This window comes from Ahaetulla prasina, chromosome 7, assembly GCF_028640845.1.
Source record: "Ahaetulla prasina isolate Xishuangbanna chromosome 7, ASM2864084v1, whole genome shotgun sequence".
Taxonomy (NCBI): domain Eukaryota; kingdom Metazoa; phylum Chordata; class Lepidosauria; order Squamata; family Colubridae; genus Ahaetulla; species Ahaetulla prasina.
The window spans coordinates 102469947-102491503 of NC_080545.1; the positions used below are offsets into that span (position 1 = coordinate 102469947).

General features: G+C 50.8%; 1 protein-coding gene across 1 annotated transcript in view; it reads left to right on the plus strand.

Moving 5' to 3' along the window:
• SHANK3 (SH3 and multiple ankyrin repeat domains 3) overlaps window positions 1-21557 on the plus strand; it is a 309563-nt gene that overhangs the window by 132459 nt on the left and 155547 nt on the right. Inside the window, 7 exon segments of the mRNA XM_058191734.1 lie at window positions 11562-11670; window positions 13384-13535; window positions 14398-14537; window positions 14870-14893; window positions 15518-15701; window positions 16472-16549; window positions 18680-18746. Coding sequence (XP_058047717.1) covers window positions 11562-11670; window positions 13384-13535; window positions 14398-14537; window positions 14870-14893; window positions 15518-15701; window positions 16472-16549; window positions 18680-18746 — 754 coding nt within the window.

A 21557-nucleotide genomic window follows, 5' to 3' on the forward strand; every position in this document is an offset into this window, starting at 1 on the left:
ATGTGATCCCATTTTGTGACCTTCAGACAAGCAAAGACAATGGGGAAGCCAAATTCACTTAACAACTGTGGCAAGCGAGGTTGTGAAATGGAGCAAAAGTCATGTAACAAATGTTTCACATAACAACAGAAATTTTGGACTCTATTGTAGTCGCAAGTTGAGGACTACCTGTGATTGCCTGGGTTTTCCTTTTCCCCTTGCTATAGATGGGGAGATTTGCCTCCTTCTGGTTCCTTATGAAAAAGTAATCCTGACCTTCAGCTGTCCGTTTGGGGCCCTGAGGTACAATTCACGCAGACTGCAGTTCTAACCTTCTGGGATTCTCCTACAAAAGAGGGATGCACCATTCATGAAGGGCATCTGTTGTGCTCACTGGTGACTGTCAGGAGGAAGGGATGTGGTCTCCGTGGCAGGTCTGGAATCTCCCAAAGCACATCGTGAGCCTTCCTTATTGCTCTACATCTAAAGGCAGAATCTTGCCAAATTGAAGCCTCTATTCTGGAAACTATTGAGAAGGAGCTGTCTTCACCCTCTTTGCTCACACTAACTATTTGAACTGAGATATTTCCTCTTATTCTGCTGGAATACACTCTCTCTCTTCTGGGAATCTGGGCTATAATCCATCAACCAACCTTCCTTCCTTCCTTCCTTCCTTCCTTCCTTCCTTCCTTCCTTCCTTCCTTCCTTCCTTCCTTCCTTCCTTCCCTCCCTCCTTCCCTCTCTCCCTCCTTACCTTTATTCTCTCTATCCTTTTCTCCTCTCTACCTGTTCCCCATTCCTTCCTTCCCTCCCTCCCTTCTTTCTTTCCTTCCTGAGAGGTGCTAAGAGGTGAGTTAGGGATTGATTGATATCTGTGCCTTGTTTTCTCTGGGTTTGATCATCCTCGTAGCCCTGTTGTAGAATTCAAGTGTGCAGCAAATGACAACACGATGCGGAGATTGAATTCCTTGGCAACCTGCTGCCTGCAGTGCTTAGAAGGATGAGATGCTCAGAGCAGTTTCTATGGCGGCTGCATTTTGAGCCGGTCCCCAAAGTAGCAAAGTGCACAACGAACAGGAGGCGAGCAGAAGGGAACGTTGCGCAACCTGAATCCAGCACTAAGAATAACCGATCTTCCTTCCGTTAAAAGCCATTTCTAGCCCGTCGGGAAGCTTGGGTCCAGGTGGTGTGGATGTCCTTGGAACAGCAGGGATTCTGGAAACGGACAGCCTGTCCATCGGTCCTCTGTGCGCGATCTTTTCTCCCCTGGGAAAATAGCTGGCTCTTCTGGCCACCTGGCAAAGAGGAGGAGGGGTGGGCTCTGCTCAGGGTCTCTCCTTCCATCCGAGCAATGACGCTCATCCTCTTGGTCTTCCTATTTCCAAAAATATCAGGGTCCCCATCCCACCAGGAGAAATGGCGAAGGCTCTTCAGGCGATTCCATGCAGGCTCGGGGCAAAGCTCCATTGACTGGGCTAGAATAAAGACGGTGGCCAGCCTCTCTGCAGCCCAGGAGCAGCCGTGATAACAGAGCCCCATGGCCTCCCCCCGGAGGGCAGCTCACCTGCAGCTGCTTCTTCCTCCGGGGTCCTGAGAGAAACCCAGTGGGGATAAGAGTCAGCCGGAGCCTGACCGTTGGATGGTCTGCCTGCTCCACAGGTGATTGGCTTCCACGCCTGTGGGGAGAAGGAGAGCTGGAAGCTGCCCAGAGATGGTCTCCTACCCTCTCATCTCTGGAGCATCATCCTCACTCTCACCTGTACAGCTGAAACACCTGCAGCTCTTCCCGCCTGGAGCTTTCTTCAGACGGACAATAGGATCCATCACTCTTTTCCTTCTCTTCTCCCATCACTCCTTCCTAAGGAAAAGAGAGCAGCAGGAACAGACTTCTTCCCCAGCGGGGATTCCAGTCAGGGATGCTCTGTTGGCTCAGCCCCCCCCCCATCTCTTGTCAGCCAAGGAGCATTGAGCCACTCCACATGGGCTCCCTAAGCCTCTGTGGCTTGGCACACGCCCGCCTTTCATTTCTGTAATTGCACGGAAGGTCGGTTAATTGAAAGAGATGCGTTGCTCTATTTTTATCCGCTTTTGAAATGGGAGAAGTGGGGGAGGGGGAAGGAACTCCCCCAGTCCAGTTGGGTTGAGCGGAAGCCAAACCACTTTGCTTAATGGGCTGGCGTCCCTGGCATCAAAATGGGGTTTTCAGGACCTCGGAGAGCTCTCAGGAGCCACCTGGCATGGAGGGGGAGCCCTGGCAGGTCACAGCCTGAATCGGCCTTGCCTGGACTGCACCTGTTGAGCAGCAGGAGCCGTGGGGGACTGCACTGGGGGAGTGCTTGAGTGGTGGACGATGGTTCTCCAGAAAAGTCCCCTTCCCTGGTTCAAGGGGCAGCAGGGATGCAGCCAGAGAAGCGGGGGGGCCCTCTCCGCCTCCCTCTCGCTGCAGCAACATCATCCTGTTCATCTGGCTGCCTTCCGTTCTCTGTCATCATTCCCTCTGCAAAGGCCCTTCTCCTGCCTGGGAAGCCGAGGCGGGGGGGCGGGCCTCAAAGAGAAGGGCCAAAGAGGGGCAGCTGAGCCGCCTGCCATCGAGGCAAGGGGGGGCAGAAGATGCCAGGGCTGAGTGTGCCCCACAGCTCAGACGCCTCCAAAGGGCCCGGCCCCGTCCTGACCTGCAAGGGATCCAAAAGGAACCCACCCTAACCTGAAAATAAGCATCTTCAGGGCCACCAGCGTTTCCCAGGACGGTTAATGGATTTATAGATGAGAGCGAGGGGGGGAGGGGGGGAGAGCATCCTCCTCTGCCTACTTTTTCCTCACGTCCATCCTGCCATCACTCTCCTTTTCCCTCCCAAATACAGGTACAGTACTTCTCACCTAACCACCAGTCACTTATTGAAAATTGCAACAGAGCTACTTACAACCTAGTTTCAGAGGTCCCCTAGCTGCAATCCCCCTGCGCCACTCATGGTCACAGGGTTGCATTTTGGGCTCCCATTTGCAACATCCTTTGACCGTAATTTGACTGTAATTCTGGGTGGGTTTTGCATTCACTTCTGCTTCCTGGCAAAAAAACAAAAAAACAAAACCCTATTGAAGAAACCAGGTTTGCTAAATGTCCGCCACATTTATTTATTTATTTATTTATTTATTTATTTATTTATTTATTTAAATTTTTATACCGCCCTTCTCCCGAAGGACTCAGGGCGGTGTACAGCCAAAGATAAAAACAATAAAGTATACAAAGTTAAAATATCAATTTAAAATACATATTCAATAATGGCCGAATTAAAACCGTCAATTGACCCAACCTAAAATACCCCATATAAAATTTAAAAAAATTAAAATTTAAAAAATTTAAAAATCAGGCCAGTCCCACTTGGATAAATAAGTAAATTTTTAATTCCCGGCGAAAGGTCCGAAGGTCAGATATTTGGCGCAAACCGGGGGGAAGTTCGTTCCAGAGGGTAGGAGCCCCCACAGAGAAGGATCTTCCCCTGGGGGCCGCCAGCCGGCATTGGTTGGCGGACGGCACCCTGAGAAGTCCCTCTCTGTGAGAGCGTACGGGTCGGTGGGAGGCATGGGGTAACAGTAGGCGGTCCCGTAAGTACCCAGGCCCTAAGCCATGGAGCGCTTTGAAGGTGGTAACCAGAACCTTGAAGCGCACCCGAAAGACCACAGGAAGCCAGTGCAGACTGCGCAGGAGCGGTGTTACCCGGGAGCAACGTGGAGCTCCCTCGATCACCCGCCCAGCTGCATTCTGGACTAACTGGAGTCTCCGAGTGCACTTCAGGGGTAGCCCCATGTAGAGAGCATTGCAATAATCCAGACGAGAAGTGACGAGAGCATGAGTGACCGTGCATAAGGCATCCCGGTCCAGAAAGGGGCGCAACTGGCGAACCAGGCGAACCTGGTAAAAGGGTCTCCTGGAGACGGCCGCCAGCTGTCAACGACAGCTGTCCATCCAGGAGAACGCCCAAGTTGCGTACCCTCTCTGTTGGGGCCAGTGACTCGCCCCCAACAGACAGCCGCCCCCAACAGACAGCCCCAACAGACATTCGCTTAATGAGAGTGGCATTTGCTAAACAATTGCTACAAAAAAATGTAAAATTGGGTGTGGTCATGTGGCAGCTCACTTAACGGCCGTCACAACCTGCAACCGTAATTCTGGGCACAGCTACACATGTAAGCAGAGGAGTAGCTGTAAGGGGCAGCCTGGGGCAGCTGCCTTTGTGACAGCCTAGGACGTTGGAGGGAGGGGGGAAGGCGATGCTGGCTGGTCTGGGGGGAGGGGGGGCTCTCTGCCTCCTTCCCTCTTCTGCAAGCTCAGGCAAGAGGGGGTCTTTTTAGGCCCTCTCTTGGAGGAAGGGGCCCACCAGGTGGGGCCGAGGAGTCCCGTTGAGCCCCTCCGAGGTCAAAACTCCCTGATGAAGCAGCTCACCGAGCAGTCAATTTTATTTATTTATTATTTCTTATGAAATGTATTTGCGCCCATCTCGTATCCGACAACTCTGGGTGGCTTTCGACATAAAAACGTGAAAGTCATCCATTATGAAATACTACAGCAGAGAAAATCCTCAAGGCGAGATGGCAAAGGGGGAGCGGGCGGGGGGGGCAGGGGGGAGGTTTTAATTGGTCAACACCACCCCAAACTGTGAAGCCCCCCCCTCCCCCCCTCCGTTTGGACTGTGTGAAGCGGTTGTGACTCTTTGCCCCTGGGGACTCCCTGGCCAGGAGCCACGCAGAGAGACCACGACTCAGGCTTCAGACTCGGCAAAGGGCCACCTTGAGGACAGGCAGAGGGGCCCAATTCACATTTTTAAAAACCCACGAAGGAATGGGATGAAAGAAGGAAGCCTCTTTGGGCTGAGAGCCCGTCTGGGGTCTGGAAGCAGCCTGCAGGCAAAAGGCGGGGATTTGGACGTCTGCACTTCGGCTCCCCTTAGGGTGGGCAGCTGCCAAGGATGCTGGGAACTGTAGTCCAACAAAATTTAGAAAGACACACCTGAGATTTATGGGTTTCCCATAGAGAAAAATATGACAGTCTCTCTTTTGTTTATACAGGTCGTCCTTGACTTACGACCAAAATTTCTGTTCTGTGAGTTTTGCCCCATTTTATGACAGTTGTTAAGTGAATCACTGCAGTTGATAAGTTAGTCACATTGTTGTTAAGTGAATCTGGTTTCCCTATTGACTTGGCTTGTCAGAAGGTTGCAAAAGGGGATTCACACTGTGACCGTCATAAATGTGAGTCAGTTGCCAAGGGTCTGAATTTTGATCATGTGACCATGGGGATGGTCGTAAGTGTGAAAAACGACCTTAAGTCACTTTTTTCAGTGTCATAACTTTGAACGGTCACTAAATGAATTGTTGTAAGTAGAGGGCTGGACTAGAAGACTTCCAAGGTCCCTTCCAGCTCTATTCGATTCTATTCTATTTGCAATATGTTATTGAGGACTAAGTGCATTTATTTCTTTATTTATCCCCTCATTTATTTCTGTAAGGAGGGGTGCTTAACGGGGACCTTCCTTTCCATGGTTGGTTGTGTGTTTCTGTGCTGCCCATCTCCCTCGGTAGAGTGACAGGGGTTTGGATGGGAGCCCTGCCTGTCTGTGAGCACCTGCCATCCACGCCTGCTGGCAGGTCTCTGCAGGGGGTGGTCACGAAAGGCCAGGCAGTGGCTGCAACAGTGTGACCCCCATGAAAACGGGAGAGGTTCCATCGCCCCATCAGGGCTGCCGTTTTGAGTCCTTCCGAGCATCCCTCTCTTCAGTATTGAAAAGGGACTCTCCGCTTCTCCTGGGCTCTGCTCGCTCTTGACCGGCCGAGAGGAGGACTCACTCCTGGGACCAGGAGGGGCAGGACATCTGCTTGAGCAGGGGGTTGGACTAGAAGACCTCCAAGGCCCCTTCCAACTCTTGTTACCCCGTTATTCTGTCCTATTCGGCTGCTCGGCGTGGCTGACTGCCAAAGAGTCCGAGACGGCCCAGTTGAGAAGGAGACCCTGAACTTCCAGAGGGAGCCTGAGGTGCCTGCAGCCCTGGCTCCTCACCTGGGTCGCAGCTGGAGTCAGCGTGGATTGGGCCAGTCCAGCGCCCTCTCTGGGACCTTCTCCTGCCCCTGATTAGCCGTGGGCTTCAGGTCATATGAGGACACGGAATCGGCCCTTGTGCAAAGTGCAGAGTTTGCAAAAGAGGGGGGTGTTCGTGGTGTGTCGGTGCACAGGTGTGCTAAGGTTAAAGGTGCCAAAGCTAAATGCAATAGAAAAGAAGACAAATGTAACGGGGGGGGCTGCTGGTCCCCCATCCTCTGCAAGACCTCAGAAACCTTCCCGGTTGTTGCCTAACAGCTGGAGGGCGGCTTCAGCGGAATGGAATGTGCAGCGCAGTTCCAGCACATCTGGAGCTGCCGGTTGGAGGAGGATGTGGGGCCTTTTGCACAGCTGCCTTCTCTGTTTGGCTGTTCCTGGTTCTGGGTCAGGCCCAGCCACTCCTGCAATAACAACCCATCGGATTCTTTGCTGGTCATGTGAGGTGGAGGTCTAATGTCACACACAGCGAGGATCTTGCTTTAGGGAACAAGCTGGCCGGGGAAGTCTGGGAGTCGAAGTCCACCCATCTTAAAGTCAAGATCAGGTGAAAGGTTAATACCACTTGATAAGGCCTTGGTAAGGCCACACCTGGAATCCTGCATCCAGTTGTGATCATCGCAATGTAAAAAAAGATGTTGAGGCTCTAGAAAGAGTGGAGAGAAGAGCAACAAAGAGGATTAGGGGACTGGAGGCTCAAACATGCTAAGAACAGTTGCAGGAATTCGGGAAGTCTAGTTTAATGAAAAGCAGGACTGGGGTGACACGATAGTGGTCTCCCAATATTTGAGGGGCTGCTGCACCTTTTCTCCAAAGTACCTGAAGGCAGGACAAGAGGCAATGGAGAGGGACTGAACAAGTAGAGGAGCAACCTGGAAGTAAGGAGAAATGTCCTAACGTGAGAACAACTAACCCGTGGAACCTCCGGCCTCCAGAAGTTGTGGGTGCTTAAGAAGAGTCTGGGCAACCATCTGTCTGAAATGAGATGGACCGCCATCTTTCCATCTTTCAACTCCTGCTTGACCAGGGTGTTGGAATAGAAGACCTCCAAGGTCCCTTCCAACTCTGTTATTCCTGTATTTTGGAAAGTTGCCAGGTTTGGAGAGATTTCTCTGAGGTTTTTGGGACTAAGAAAGGCCATCCATCTGTGTCTTTGAGATCATCTGGGCACCAGGCCGATCCAGCCTTGAAGGAAGCCTCTTCCATCCTTTCCCTTCAATCATCGAATGGCAAAAATGCCCTTAAGGCTTTTTTTTTTGCCAGCTAGCCTGTGTCTTGCAAACAAGGCAACAAGAGCGTGGCCTTTTTTTGCCTGCTTGCGCACAAATGGGGCCCGGGCTGGGTTGGGAGATGCGGTGCCAGGAGGGCAGCCTTGGCAGACTTGCCTACAGAGGGACGATGGGCATTGCTTGCTTGGTAGTTGGATCTCCAGCCCAAGTTTCTGGTGTCAGGATTTAACTGTAATTTATAAATTCTGTGATGAAAACTTAGCAACATTAATTATCAACTGCAAACCATACTATTCGCCTCGTGAATTTTCCTCATTTCTTCTAATCCCACCACAAGGCATTATGGACTCTAGCTGACCAAATCATGGAGGCTGAAGTCAAATTCCCTGATTCACTGGTCATTATTTTGGGAGATCTAAACAAGGCAAACTTAAGGAAAGAGCTAGTTGAAGTCCACAAATCTTAAAGGGACCAAGTTTGGACACCCCTGCTCTAGACCATTGCTTCACAACACTAAAAGATGCTTATCGGTCTTTACCACGAGCAGCTGTAGGACACTCTGATCATTGCATGATTCACCTTGTACCTGCTTACAGCAAAGACTTAAAACCACAAAACCAGCAATTAAATCAATGAAGACCTGGACTGAGGAGGCAAACTTAAAGCTGCAGGCTTGCTTTGACTGCACTGATTAGAATATTTTTGAAGATACCTCTGCAGACCTGGATGAATTCACAGATACTGTAACATCATTAAGCAACTGGCAGATGACCTGAACGTGTTTTACTGCAGGTTTGAAAGGAAACTACAGCCACCTATCTCCACAACCCTCATCTCAGACACACCAACCACAGCTAAGCCTCCTACAACTGACCCTATCCCATTGGGTTCACAACCCCTAGTGATCACAGAAATGGAAGTGCAAGACCTATTTCACAGACAAAAGCCAGGAAAAGCTCCGGGCCCAAACAAAATAACTCCTTCTTCCTTAAAAGTCTGTGCCGACCAATTGGCCCCCATCTTCACCCGTATCTTCAATAAATCGCTAGAGATGTGCTATGTTCCTTCTTGCTTCAAATGCTCTACCATCATCCCAGTGCCGAAGAAGCTCACCATCAAGGAACTGAATGACTACAGACCAGTTGCTCTAACATCTGGAGTCATGAAAACTTTTGAAAGGCTAGTGCTTTCCTACCTGAAAACCATCATGGATCCGCTGTTCAACCCCTTGCAATTTGCATACCGAGCAAATAGATCAACAGATGATGCTGTTAATATGGCTCCGCACTACATCCTACAACATCTTGACTCTCCAAAGTCTTATCCAAGGATCCTCTTTGTAGACTTTAGTTCAGCATTTAATACCATCATTCCAGACACTCTTCTAACTAAGCTAAACCAGCTACAGGTACCTGAACAGACTTGTAAGTGCATCACAAGCTTCCTAACAAACAGGAAGCAGCAGGTGAAGCTAAGCAGAATCACATCAAATATCTGTACAATTAGCACAGGGGGCCCCCAAAGCTGTGTGCTCTCCCCACTTCTCTCTGTATACCAATGACTGCATCTCCAATGATCCATCTGTCAAACTACTGAAGTTCGCAGATGACACAACAGTGATCAGTCTCATTCGAGACAATGATGAATCCGCATACCGACGGGAGGTGGAACAACTAGCCTTGTGGTGCGACCAGAACAATCTGGAACTGAACACACCCGAAACCATAAAAATGGTGGTAGACTTTAGGAGAAACCCTTCCATACTTGCACTTCTCACAATACTAGACAATACATATCAACAGGAGAAACCTTCAAATTTCTAGGTTCTACCATTTCGCAAGATCTGAAATGGACAGCTAACATCAAAAACATCAAAAAAGGACAGCAAAGAATGTTCTTTCTGTGCCAACTCAGAAAGCTCAAACTGCCAAGGAGCTGCTGATCCAGTTCTACAGAGGAATTATTGAGTCTGTCATCTGCGCCTCTATAACTGTCTGGTTTGGTTCTGCAACCCAACAAGACAGACACAGACTTCAGAGGATCATTAGAACTGCAGAAAAAATAATTGCTACCAACCTGCCTTCCATTGAGGACCTGTATACTGCACAAATCAAAAAGAGGGCTGGGAAAATATTTACAGATCCCTCACATCCTGGATATAAACTGTTTCAACTCCTACCCTCAAAACGACGCTATAGAGCACTGCACACCAGAACAATTAGACACAAGAACAGTTTTTTCCCGAAGGCCATCACTCTGCTAAACAAATAATTCCCTCAATACCGTCAAACTATTTACTAAATCTGCACTACTATTAATCTTCTCATCGTTCCCACCACCCATCTCCTTCCATTTACGACTGTAACTTTGTTGCTTGTATCCTTACGATTTGTACTGATATTGTTTCCTGATTGCTTATTTGTAGCCTATGACTATCATTAAATGTTGTATCATTAAGTGTTAAATTTGTACCCTATGACTATCATTAAGTGTTGTAAGTGATGAAGGTGTCTTTTCTTTTATGTACACTGAGAGCGTATGCACCAAGACAAATTCCTTGTGTGTCCAATCACACTTGGCCAATAAAAATTCTATTCTATTCTATTTCAAACGGAATGGGCCAACCCGCTGCAGGACAATTTAACAATTCTATTTAATTGTTTAAAATAAATAAAACATTATTTTAATTTTTGTCTTTCCCATTTCATTCTGTTCCTCCTTTTTCATCCTTTCTGTTCCACCGTTTCTTCGATATTAGTGTAGCTCTTGTTCCGCAGTGAGTTGGCCCTTCTTGAGTTGACCTTGGCAAGTTGGCCATGGAGGATGGTCACAGGCTGGGACTCAGGGAAAGATGAGCCAATGGGGGTCAAATGGAGCCTAGAATGAGCTGCCCTTCTCCAGATGGAAGGAAACAAGCAGACGAAGGCAGCAAAAGGCCATCTCTTCCCAACCTTGGGCCACGTGACATTTTTTCAAATTTTTCAGATTGAATTGCTGCAGAAGGAAAAAGGGGAGCCGCCTGGAGGAGAGGCAGCAAGGGCCAAGGGAGGGCTTCCTGGGGATTGTAAGGGCCAGAGGGAAAGGGGGAACCATGGTCTTAAAGGGGCCAGTTGAGGTGAGATGCACCCCAATCTAAGCAATCGGCCCCTCCAGATGTGAGGACCAGCTCTCTCGTTGTCATACCTACCCAAGATGATTCTTGGCCAAGGAGTTGTCACTCAGTCAGAATAGAGCTGGAAGGGACCTTGGAGGCCTTCTAGTCCAACCCCCTGATCAAGCAAGAAGCCCTGTTTCACACGAATGGCTGGCCAGTTTCTTCTTAAAACCCTCCAGCGATGGAGCCCCCACAACTCCTGGAGGCCAGCTGTTCCACTGGTTAATAGTCCTCACTGTGAGGAAATTTCTCCTTAGTTCTAGGTTGCTTCTCTCCTTGTTGGTTTCCACCCGTTGCTTCTTGTCTTGCTTTCTGCTTTGGAAGATAATTAGACCCCCTCTTCTTTGGGGCAGCCCCTCAAATATTTGAATGCTGCTATTATGTCACCCCAGTCACTCTTCTCTGTACTCTTCCCAGAGTCTCAGCATCTTTCTTGTAACGTGGTGACCAAAACTGGATGCGGTATTCCAGGTGTGGCTTTACTAATGATTTATGAAGCGGTACTAAGACTTCACGTGACTTTGATTCTGTGCCTCTGTTTATACAACCCAGGATTGTATTATCTTTTTTGGCTGCTGCTTAAGGGATCATGTCTTTGCAGGAGGGGCTCCGTGCCTTCCGTGAATAAACGTCTGCTCCAAATGTCTGCTTTGCACATTTCCTCTGTTCCGAGAGTGTTCTGTTTCATTACCTTTGAGCCTCTTTGGAAGGTGGATTGTTGACCCTGAGGAATTTGGGGAGGGTCAGAGGCAGATCCGGGAGAGGGAGGGGAGTTTGACTTCTGTCCATGATGTAGTTCCAGAGCAGGACAGCTGTTCTTGACCAATCAGCTGGAGGCCCAAAGCTGATGGGAGGCGGAAGAGGTGGCTCAGTAGGGCTGGGTTGTAGGTTGTGTGTGTAAGAACACTCCCACGTGCAAGATCAGATGGATCTGAGGTCAGGTGTGATCGGAAGGATTGGCACAAGCAACCATCGGCTCTCTTCCTGGTTGCCGTGAGGGAAAGGGCTGGCTCCTAGATTGGAGGAAGGGTCTCTGGCCCACCGCCTGCAGCCTGGCTGCCAGGGAGAGCTATTAACTGGCGTGTTTTCTTCCTGGGTTTTGTGGACGCAGGCAAATCTGAAGAAATTTATGGACTATGTGCAGACCCTGAATGTGGAGAAGGTCAGCAGGTTGCTGGAGAAAGGACTGGACCCCAACTTTCATGACCCGGACACTGGAGGTGAGATGAGGATGGGCGCCAAGTTGCCATAGCTGGCTGGGGAATTCTGGGAGTTGAAGTCCATATATCTTCCAGTTGCCACAGTTGAGAAACTCTGCCTTAGGAGGAGCTTCGGGCCAAAGAGAGGCCCTCTGGCTTTCACCTGTTTTTGAAATTGTGTCTGGCCTAGGGACATTTATAGTCCTGTCTTTTGCTTGCTTTATACCACTTGGGATATTGCACACACTTTCGTATCTGCAACGGGCCAGGCCAATGTAAATGGGCTGGAGGAGTTTGGCCTAGCATGTTGTGTGAATCCAGCCCAGGAGGGTGGCTTCTCACCCGCTGCTCAGGAAGGAGGAAGCCTGGAAACCTTTGTCTGGAGGGAGGCAGCTCCCTCTACACAGGTGAATGTGGTTCTCTCCATTTGCAGCCCTTGCAATCCAGCCTGCCTGCTTTCTTTCTTTCTTTCTTTCTCTTTCTTTCTTTCTTTCTTTCTTTTTCTTTCTTTCTTGCTTTCTTTCTTTCTTTCTCTTTTCTTTCTTTCTTTCTTTCTTTCTCTTTCTTTTTTTTCTTTCTGCCCGAAAGAGTTCATAAAAATGTAGCACACTTAAAAGTGTATAAAATCAATAGGATTAAAACTAAATGACATTCACTGCATATTGGGCCCCGTCAATGGCATTTTCTCTCGCCAGCGGGAGGTCTTCCTCCATACGTGTTGAAGGATTTCGTGTGCACCGTAGCACGTGTGAGATGGTGTGTTCTTCTCCACACTCACACAGAGTGCCTTATATATCCGATATCCAAAGTCTGATCCCTGCCGCTGGCTATAAATTCAATCTCATTGAATTGAGCACTTTATATGGCCAAGTGTGATTAGACACATGAGGCATTTGTCTCCAGTGCAGGAGCTCTCACTGTACAAGCAAAATTAAAGAGTAATAGTGATAATAATAAAGATACCAATAAGAGAAGATAGTAGAAGAGATGATAATAGTAATACAGCCCTCCTACATGGGTAAATAGACATAAGAAAGTGCTGTGGGGATTAGTTTAGCAGAGCGATGGCATGGAGGAAAAACCATTGTCTTGGTGTCTGGTTGTTTTGGCAGGCAGTGCCCTGTAGTGGCGTCCAGAGGGGAGAAGTTGAAACAGTTTATGTCCAGGGTGTGAGGGGCCTGTAGGTATTTTCTCAGCCTTCTTTGTGACCTGTGCAATCTACAGGCCTTGCACTTGTTTTTTCTGCAGTCCTAACTATCCGTTGAAGTCCGTCCCTCTCCTGGTTGGTTGCTGTGCCAAACCAGACAGTTATGGAGGTGCAGATGAGAGACTCAACAATGCCTCTGTCGAACTGGATCAGCAGCTCTTTGGGCCGTCTGAGCCTTCTGAGTTGGCGCAGAAAGAACATTCTCTCTCGTGCCTTTTTAAAGACGGTTCTAACGTTAGGTTTCAAGTTTTATTTCAAGTACAGCGTCACATGTGAATGAGTCAGTCTTTTGCCTTTTTTGTGCGACTGTGGGACTCGATTCCCAAGCCAGACCGAGACAGGATTTTATTTAATCAAGATTAGTTAAGGAGGAAGATGCAGCTGGAGAGCTTCGCCCCAAAACAGGCCATTGATGAAGTCACCCAGGCAAGGGGAAGGACTGGCCCAGTTGGACCTGGGGGGGGGATAGTGACGGGTGGGGCTGAAGGAGGCCCTGCTGAGAGCTCTCTTTCTTCTCCCCTTCCCAGAATGCCCCCTGACCATGAGTGCCCAGCTGGAGTTCTGTGTCGAGATCATCAAAGCCTTGAAGAATGGTGGCGCCCACTTGGACTTCCGAACCCGCGAAGGGATGACGGCTCTGCACAAGGCCGTCCGATGTCGGAACCACACTGCCCTGCGGGTGAGCCTCCAATTCCCCCCAGAGTTGGGGGGCACCGCTCAGCCTGGACAGCTGACCCTGGTCCTTCAGCGTATCTCCTTGGAGGGGGCTGGGAGGGCAGGAGCTGCAACACTGCAGGAGGACAGCCAGGCGGCAGCCAAAGGAGTCCAGGAGCCTCTTTACTCTTCAAGGGAGAAGATTTGTAGTTCTCTGGCTGAGCTGTGGGCTCCTTGGTCTCTCTGAGCCCCATGGTTTCCTTGCAGACGCTTCATGACCCAACTAGGGAACACTGTCAGTGCCAGAAGGAAAGGGGGTGTCAGTGTGGGTGGGGTGTTAAAGGGACCCTCAGAAAGCCAAAGGACCAAAGAACCTCCTTGCCAGCAATCAACAGCCAGAGAAACAGAGATTGACAACAGGATTAATACCAGACTAACAACCAAGCATTAAACCAAACCCCAGTCAAGGAACTGCCAACTCAGACAAACAGACAGTAAACAACAGCCCAACCACAGTGACAGGGCCAACCACTTGTGAGACCAGCCCCCCCCCCCCACACACCTCTTCTGGGTCACGAAACATCTCCAAGTAAACTGCCAAGCTCCGAGAGCACCAGGGACCCCAAGGAAGAAGCTGTTGTGTGGGGTACACTGCCTGCATCTTCACATGATTACATTTATTTAGTCAATCAAAATAAATAAAAGTATGTGTGTGTTTGCATTTAAGGCAAACACGCATTGGGTATAGATGGAGAAAGCTCTTTAGGAAGGTTGGCACTGCCCTCCCCCCCCCCGCCTTTGCGGACTTGTGCCACCCATCCCAAAGGGCAAGGGATGCCGGGCACCTCCTGATGCCCCCCCTCTCCCCGGTGACTTCCTTTGCACAGACGCTGCTAGACCTGGGTGCCTCTACGGATTACAAGGACAGCCGGGGGCTGACCCCCCTGTACCACAGTGTCATGGTGGGGGGGGACCCCTACTGCTGAGCTCTCTTTCTTCTCCTTCCCAGAATGCCCCCTGACCATGAGTGCCCAGCTGGAGTTCTGTGTCGAGATCATCAAAGCCTTGAAGAATGGTGGCGCCCACTTGGACTTCCGAACCCGCGAAGGGATGACGGCTCTGCACAAGGCCGTCCGATGTCGGAACCACACTGCCCTGCGGGTGAGCCTCCAATTCCCCCCAGAGTTGGGGGGCACCGCTCAGCCTGGACAGCTGACCCTGGTCCTTCAGCGTCTCTCCTTGGAGGGGGCTGGGAGGGCAGGAGCTGCAACACTGCAGGAGGACAGCCAGGCGGCAGCCAAAGGAGTCCAGGAGCCTCTTTACTCTTCAAGGGAGAAGATTTGTAGTTCTCTGGCTGAGCTGTGGGCTCCTTGGTCTCTCTGAGCCCCATGGTTTCCTTGCAGACGCTTCATGACCCAACTAGGGAACACTGTCAGTGCCAGAAGGAAAGGGGGTGTCAGTGTGGGTGGGGGTGTTAAAGGGACCCTCAGAAAGCCAAAGGACCAAAGAACCTCCTTGCCAGCAATCAACAGCCAGAGAAACAGAGATTGACAACAGGATTAATACCAGACTAACAACCAAGCATTAAACCAAACCCCAGTCAAGGAACTGCCAACTCAGACAAACAGACAGTAAACAACAGCCCAACCACAGTGACAGGGCCAACCACTTGTGAGACCAGCCCCCCCCACCCCCACACACACACCTCTTCTGGGTCACGAAACATCTCCAAGTAAACTGCCAAGCTCCGAGAGCACCAGGGACCCCAAGGAAGAAGCTGTTGTGTGGGGTACACTGCCTGCATCTTCACATGATTACATTTATTTAGTCAATCAAAATAAATAAAAGTATGTGTGTGTTTGCATTTAAGGCAAACACGCATTGGGTATAGATGGAGAAAGCTCTTTAGGAAGGTTGGCACTGCCCTCCCCCCCCCCGCCTTTGCGGACTGGGGCCACGAGGGACCGAGGGCGCCGTGGGATGGGAAGTCCAGAGTGGGAGCTGTAGCGCAAGTGGGTGGCGAGCCTTGAAGTGGGCTCTGAATGCGAGTCCTGCCTTCCTGTCTCCTGGGCAGGCCTGCCGCTACGGACACGTTCAGCATCTGGAGCACCTCCTCTTCTATGGGGCGGACATGACGGCCCAAAACGCCTCGGGAAACACGGCCCTGCACGTCTGCGCACTCTACAACCAGGTGAGCCCTCACACACACACACACACCCCGCAGCTGCTCGGCCTTGGCTTTGCCCCACAGGGACACTCCAGCATCACCGGGTGTCAAAGGAGCTGAGCAGGGGTGGCCCTTGGGGGGGGGGGGGCTCAGCCTTCTGGGCTTGCTGGTCCTTCTGATGAGGGGTTCCTCCCCCCCACCCCAAAAGGGCTTAGCTAACCCGGGTCTGGCAGGAATTCTGGCATCCCACCAAAGGTCCATTTTACGTCCTTTTTTTCTTTCCTTCCCGTCTTTTTCTTCCCGAAAGTTAATATCAAGTTCCATTTACTTTTCAATAATGCTCCAAGGAAGGTGGACTTTGTGAAGGGAGGGGGTTCCAATTCTCACCCCAGTGATGCCTCCAGCCCCCCTGGGGGGGGGAGGAATTCCGGGATCTTATTGCAAGGGGTAACCGGAGGTAGCTCAGGGCTAGCCTGGCTTGGCTCTCTTGTCCGAAGCCAGGAATTTGGACTACAAGGTCCACACCCTCCTCTGGGCTGAGGATGGAAGTGGGCTGGCAGGGGAGGGGCTGGCCCAGCAGGGACCCCGCCCCGTCCTCCTGTGGTCACAGATTACAGGGCTGAAGCTGCCCCATGGTGCAAAACCTCACTCCTTTTCCTGACCGTGCATGGGGCAGCTTACGGCCAAGAAGGGAGGGCAGCCCCGCTGGCCCCTCCAGCACCACCATTGGCTGAACTAGGCCAGAGATGCCCGGTCCGAAGGAGCTCTGACGCTGCCCCTCTTTTCTCTGCCAGGAGAGCTGTGCCCGGGTTCTCCTCTTCCGGGGAGCCAGCAAGGAGATCCGGAACTACAACAGCCAGACGGCCTTTCAGGTAGGAGCAGGGCAGGCGGGCTTCCACCCCTGACAGGAGAAACTTCATAGGGGGCAGGCAGAGGATGCCCAGGCCAGGAAACCAAGAGAAGGGAGGGGCAGGGGCTGCTCACTCACAGGGCAGCACTCCCCGGAAGGCCTGTGTCCTCCCGTCGTCCCCCTCAACCCCACCCCTGGGGGCCAATCCCTTAAATACGAGCCAGCAGGGTGCTGCAGTGGCCAAAAAAGCAACCCAATCCGAGGCAGCATCAACAGAGGGATAGAATCAAGACCACGTGAAGGGTTAATACGACTCTACAAGGCCTTGGTAAGGCCACCCTTGGAATTCTGCATCCAGTTTTGGTCACATTGAGATTCTAGAAAGAGTGCAGAGAAGAGCAACAAAGAAGACTAGAATACAGGAAGCTGCAGGAATTGGGTCTGTCTAGTCTAATGGAAAAAAGGACTAGGGCCCTGGGGGGACATGATAGCAGTACTCCCTAACCCCTCCCCCCCCCTCCCCCAGAAGAAGGGATCAACTCCAAGACAAGAAGCAACGGATGGAAACTAATCAAGGAGAGAAGCAACCTAGAACAAAGGAGAAATTTCTGGACTGTGAGAAGAATTAACCAGTGGAACAGCTTCCCTCCAGAAGTTGTGGGGGCTCCATCACTGGAGGTTTTTAAGAAGAGACTGGACAGCCACATGTCTGAAATGGCATTGGGTCTCCTGCCTGAGTGTGGGGGTTGGACTAGAAGACCTCCAAGGTCCCTTCCAACTCTGTCCTTAAAGTGGAACTCGGCTGCTGTATCAAACCACAGAGCAAGACTTGCCCCAGAATAGGGACCAGGGCCGTTTGGGATCGGGGTTCTGCGCTCCTGACCAAACCCAAGCAGGATGGGGTATTTCCAGTGGCCCCTGAGTTCTGTTGGGGTCTTCATCATGTCCCCTTGAAGCTCCCCCTCCCCCCACATTCATCCCTCTTGGCCAACGTGAGACGGCCGCCTTGTGAATTTTCCATTCGGAGAGCTGCATTTCACGCCCGTCTGTATCCATCACATACTTCAAGTCAGAAAGAGGCATCTTGGATCAGTTGCAGTTCCAGGCCTTGTGGGGTGGGGGGGGTGATCAGACCTCTGCCAGAGCCCCCTTTCCTCTGCCCGAAAGTCCTGAGAGGAAAGGTGGAGTCACTGAAGCGTTATCCCCTCTGGGGTCACACCAGGAAGCCCTGAATCCCTTCCCCTGGTTCAGAGCTGGAGAAGGGGGGCCATGTGGGGACAGCTCAGCCTCCCCGCGGCCCCTTCACCCCACCTGCTTTGACCAAACAGTCTTTCAGGCACAAGCAACCAGATCCACACACTGCTTGATAAGAGTTCAGTTACCTACTTCATTGATCTGTGCCTCTTTTACAGGAAACTTCCCGGCCAACTAGCAGTTTGCACCCGGGCCCAATTACATAAGGTTCAACAGCATTCAAAGGGGGTCAGACTTCACCCTTATGTGCCCACGTAGGGATGGCAGACTAATTCCCCATTTGACTCTTCTGCCAGGCTCTCTGTCCACAACCGTCTGCCTCGGCTGTGCAATGGTTGATAGCTCTCGGAGAAGGGCATCAGGGTGCAGAGGGCATCACAACTGCCCCAACTGAATTGCACAGCTTCCACTCGCTGGTGGGATGGGCGACTGATGCCCGATTCTGCCTCGTCTGGGCCCCCGTCTGAAGTGGACCTTGGAGATATCAGGTTCTCCCCAGCCTGAGGGGGGCATCTGGGCTGCTCCTCTCCCTCTGAAGAGAAGGAGGAGGAGTCCTGATATCCTTGGCAAGGGTGCTGAATGAGGCACGTAAGGGAGCCTGGCCCTTTTCTCCTGGCCCCACAGGGTGTCTCCCCCTTTCAGAGGGATCTCTCCCAAGGTTTCTGGGGGTCCCCAAAGGCTCAGAACACCATTTGCCCTGCCCGGCTCTTCCTGGGGTCCAATCCTGCCACAAACAAACAATTCTGGGCTTGGCAGCTTGGACAAAGCGCGTCCATTCCTGTATCCCTGTAAGAAGTCAAAGGGCCTACTTTGCAGGGCTGCTGTGAGGCAGCGTGGCACTCAAAGAACTCTTTATGGTCAGCAGCCGTCCGGCTCACTCTGGCCTCTTTGCTTGCAGGTGGCCATCATTGCGGGCAACTTTGAACTGGCGGAAATCATCAAAACCCACAAAGAGTCCGACGTTGGTAAGTGTGTGACCTTTGGCCTTTTGTAGGGCTGAGAAGCTCAGGGTGGGGGGTGTCTCTGTTTACTTAGAGTCAGCCTCTCTTGCCCCCAACAATCTGGGTCCTCATTTGAGTGACCTCGGAAGGATAGAAGGACGAGCCAAGCTTGAGCCGATCGGGATCGAATTCCGGACTGCGGGCAGAGTCCTCCTGCCATCCTCTGGGCCAGCAGCTGGGTCAGTCCAGGTCCAGGGACTTGACTTCTGCCAGAGCATTGCCTGGTTGGCCACGGTCTGCCACTTGTGGGTGCCCACAACTGGTAAGCTAGGTGGGAAGAGGGCACGGCACGGCTGCAAATCAGGAACTGAACTTATGGGCTGCTGGTGGAATTGTGAAAAAATGGGAAAGTCCTGCCCGAGAGAGAGGGCTGCCAGGTTTGGGGGCGCAACCACCCAGCTGATCCTGAGATCGCAGCCAGGAGGCGGTGTTTGGAGAGGAACCAATTATATTGATGTCCCCACACGGTGTATGTAATTGTATGATTCGTTACAGTTTAATTAACTACATCGCCCGGAAATGACAGCGAGGTTTTCTTCCTTAATTGGTTTCTCTGGCTTTGGGGCTCCCTTTGAAAAAGGATTTTATTCCAAACACATCGGGATCAACAGAGGCTCCGGAAACAGCAGGGATGCCCCCCCACCCCCACCCCCACCTGACATGTGCTTCTGAAAAGACAGGATAATAGAGTAGGAAGGGACCTTAGAGGTCTTCTAGTCCAACCCCCTCCTCAAGCAGGAGACCCTACCCTGTTGCAGACAAGTGTCTGGGAGGCTACGTGCACCAAGCCCCCCCCCCTCCTGTCTATATTCTCAACGGGCCAGGTCGCTTGCTCTCGATGGACTTGTACTAGGCGTTTCAATGGTTTTTATTGTTCTAAAATGTCCTTTAAGATTTTAATTGCAACACAGGTAGTCCTTGACTTACAACAGTCCACTTAGTGACCATTCACAGTTACAACAGCACTGAAAAAAGTGACTTGTGACCGTTTTTCACACTTATGACCGTTGCAGCATCCCTGTGATCACGTGATCAAAATTTGAATGCCTGGCAACTGACTCGTATTTATGACGGTCGCAATTTCCCGGGGTCCCGTAATCTCCTTTTGCGACCTTCTGACAAGCAACGTCAATGGGGGAAATCAGATTCACTTAATGACTGTGTCACTAACTTTACAGCTGCAGCGATTCACTTAACAACATTGGCAAGAAAGGTTGTAAAATGGGGCAAAACTCACCACAAATGTTTCACTTAGCAACAGAAATTTGGGGCTCAATTGTGACTGTTAAGTCAGGGACTCTCTCTCTGTTTCTGAATTGTGAGCTGCCCGAATTTGTTTGCTGAGATGGGCAGCTATCAAAATCAAATCAAATAAAAAGTCAATAGTAAAGGACTAAATGAATTCAGTGCTTTTGGGGCTGGGAGGGGCCATTCAGCCCTTCTTGCTCTGGGGGAAGGGGCTTCCAGAGGGGTGGGGGAGGGGGGAGGGGAGGGCCTCTCTTGGTTGGGAGAACCTGCTGGAGAAACCAATTAAGGAAGAAAATCTTGCTGTCATTTCTGGGCAAGATGGCTAATTAAAGCGTAACCAATCATATCAACAACCATGAAGGGCCGTCAGTATAATTGGTTGCTATCAAGATTAACAGGACATCTGAAATCCATGATGGTCATTAAAGGAAGCAAGAACACAGGGCTGTGAAGTGGTTTCAAATAGGAGGAAAGGGAATGAGAATAGTAAGGATGTTATCTCCAGATTAGGTCAGAGGGATGGATTATTCTAGATCTGTTTCAATCTGGATTCAGCTCAAGATGTGCTCCAAAGACCTGACTTTGACTTGACTTCCTTTCCTTTCCCTTTCCCTTTCCCTTTCCCTTTCTTTCTTCCTCTCCTCTCCTCTCCTCCCCTCAACTCTCCTCTTCCCTCCTCTCCCTCTCCCTGTCCATCCTCTCCTCTCCTCTCCTCTCCCTTCCTTTCCTTTCCTCTCCTTTCCTTTCCTTTCCTTCCCTTTCCCCCTTCCCTTCCCTTCCCTTCCCTTCCCTTTTCCTTTCTCTTTTCCTCTCCTCCCCTCTCCTCTCCTCTCCCTGTCCCTCCTTTCCTCCCCTCTCCTCTCCTCTCCTTTCCTTTCCCTTTCCCTTTCCTCCTTTCCCTTCTCCTCCCGTCCTCCCTCTCCTCTCCTCTCCTTTCCTTTCTCTTTCTTTCCTCCCTCCCTTCTTTCCTTCCTTCCATTTGATATGCCTGCCCATGACTCTGGGCAGCTATTAAAACCACAAAAGCAGTGGTGGAATTTTTTTTTACTACCAGTTCTCTGGCTGTGGCTTGGTAGGTGTGGTGCGGTTTGGTGGGCTTGGCTTGGTGGGCGTTGAGGGGAATCTCCATTCCCACCCCACTCCAGGGGGAAAGATATTGCAAAATCTCCATTCCCTCCCTCACTGGGGCTAGCCAGAGGTAGCATTTGCCAGTTCTCTGAACTGCTCAAAATTTCCGCTACCGGTTCTCCAGAACCTGTCAGAACCTGCTGGATTTCACCCCTGTATAAAAGTCAAATAAAATTAACCACAACCTTAATGCAATGAAGGATGTCTTCAGAGACATCCTTTAATTCTACAACTATATAACCAGGATCATCTAACATCCCAGCCCAAGGCCGGAGGGAATACCATGATATTAAAAGCTTTTTGGAAGTCCACTGCCAAATTTAATGGCTGGTAGACCTGTGATGGGTAATTCAGCCCTCGGGGTCTCATTAACTGCCTTTGATACCATCCATCATAGAC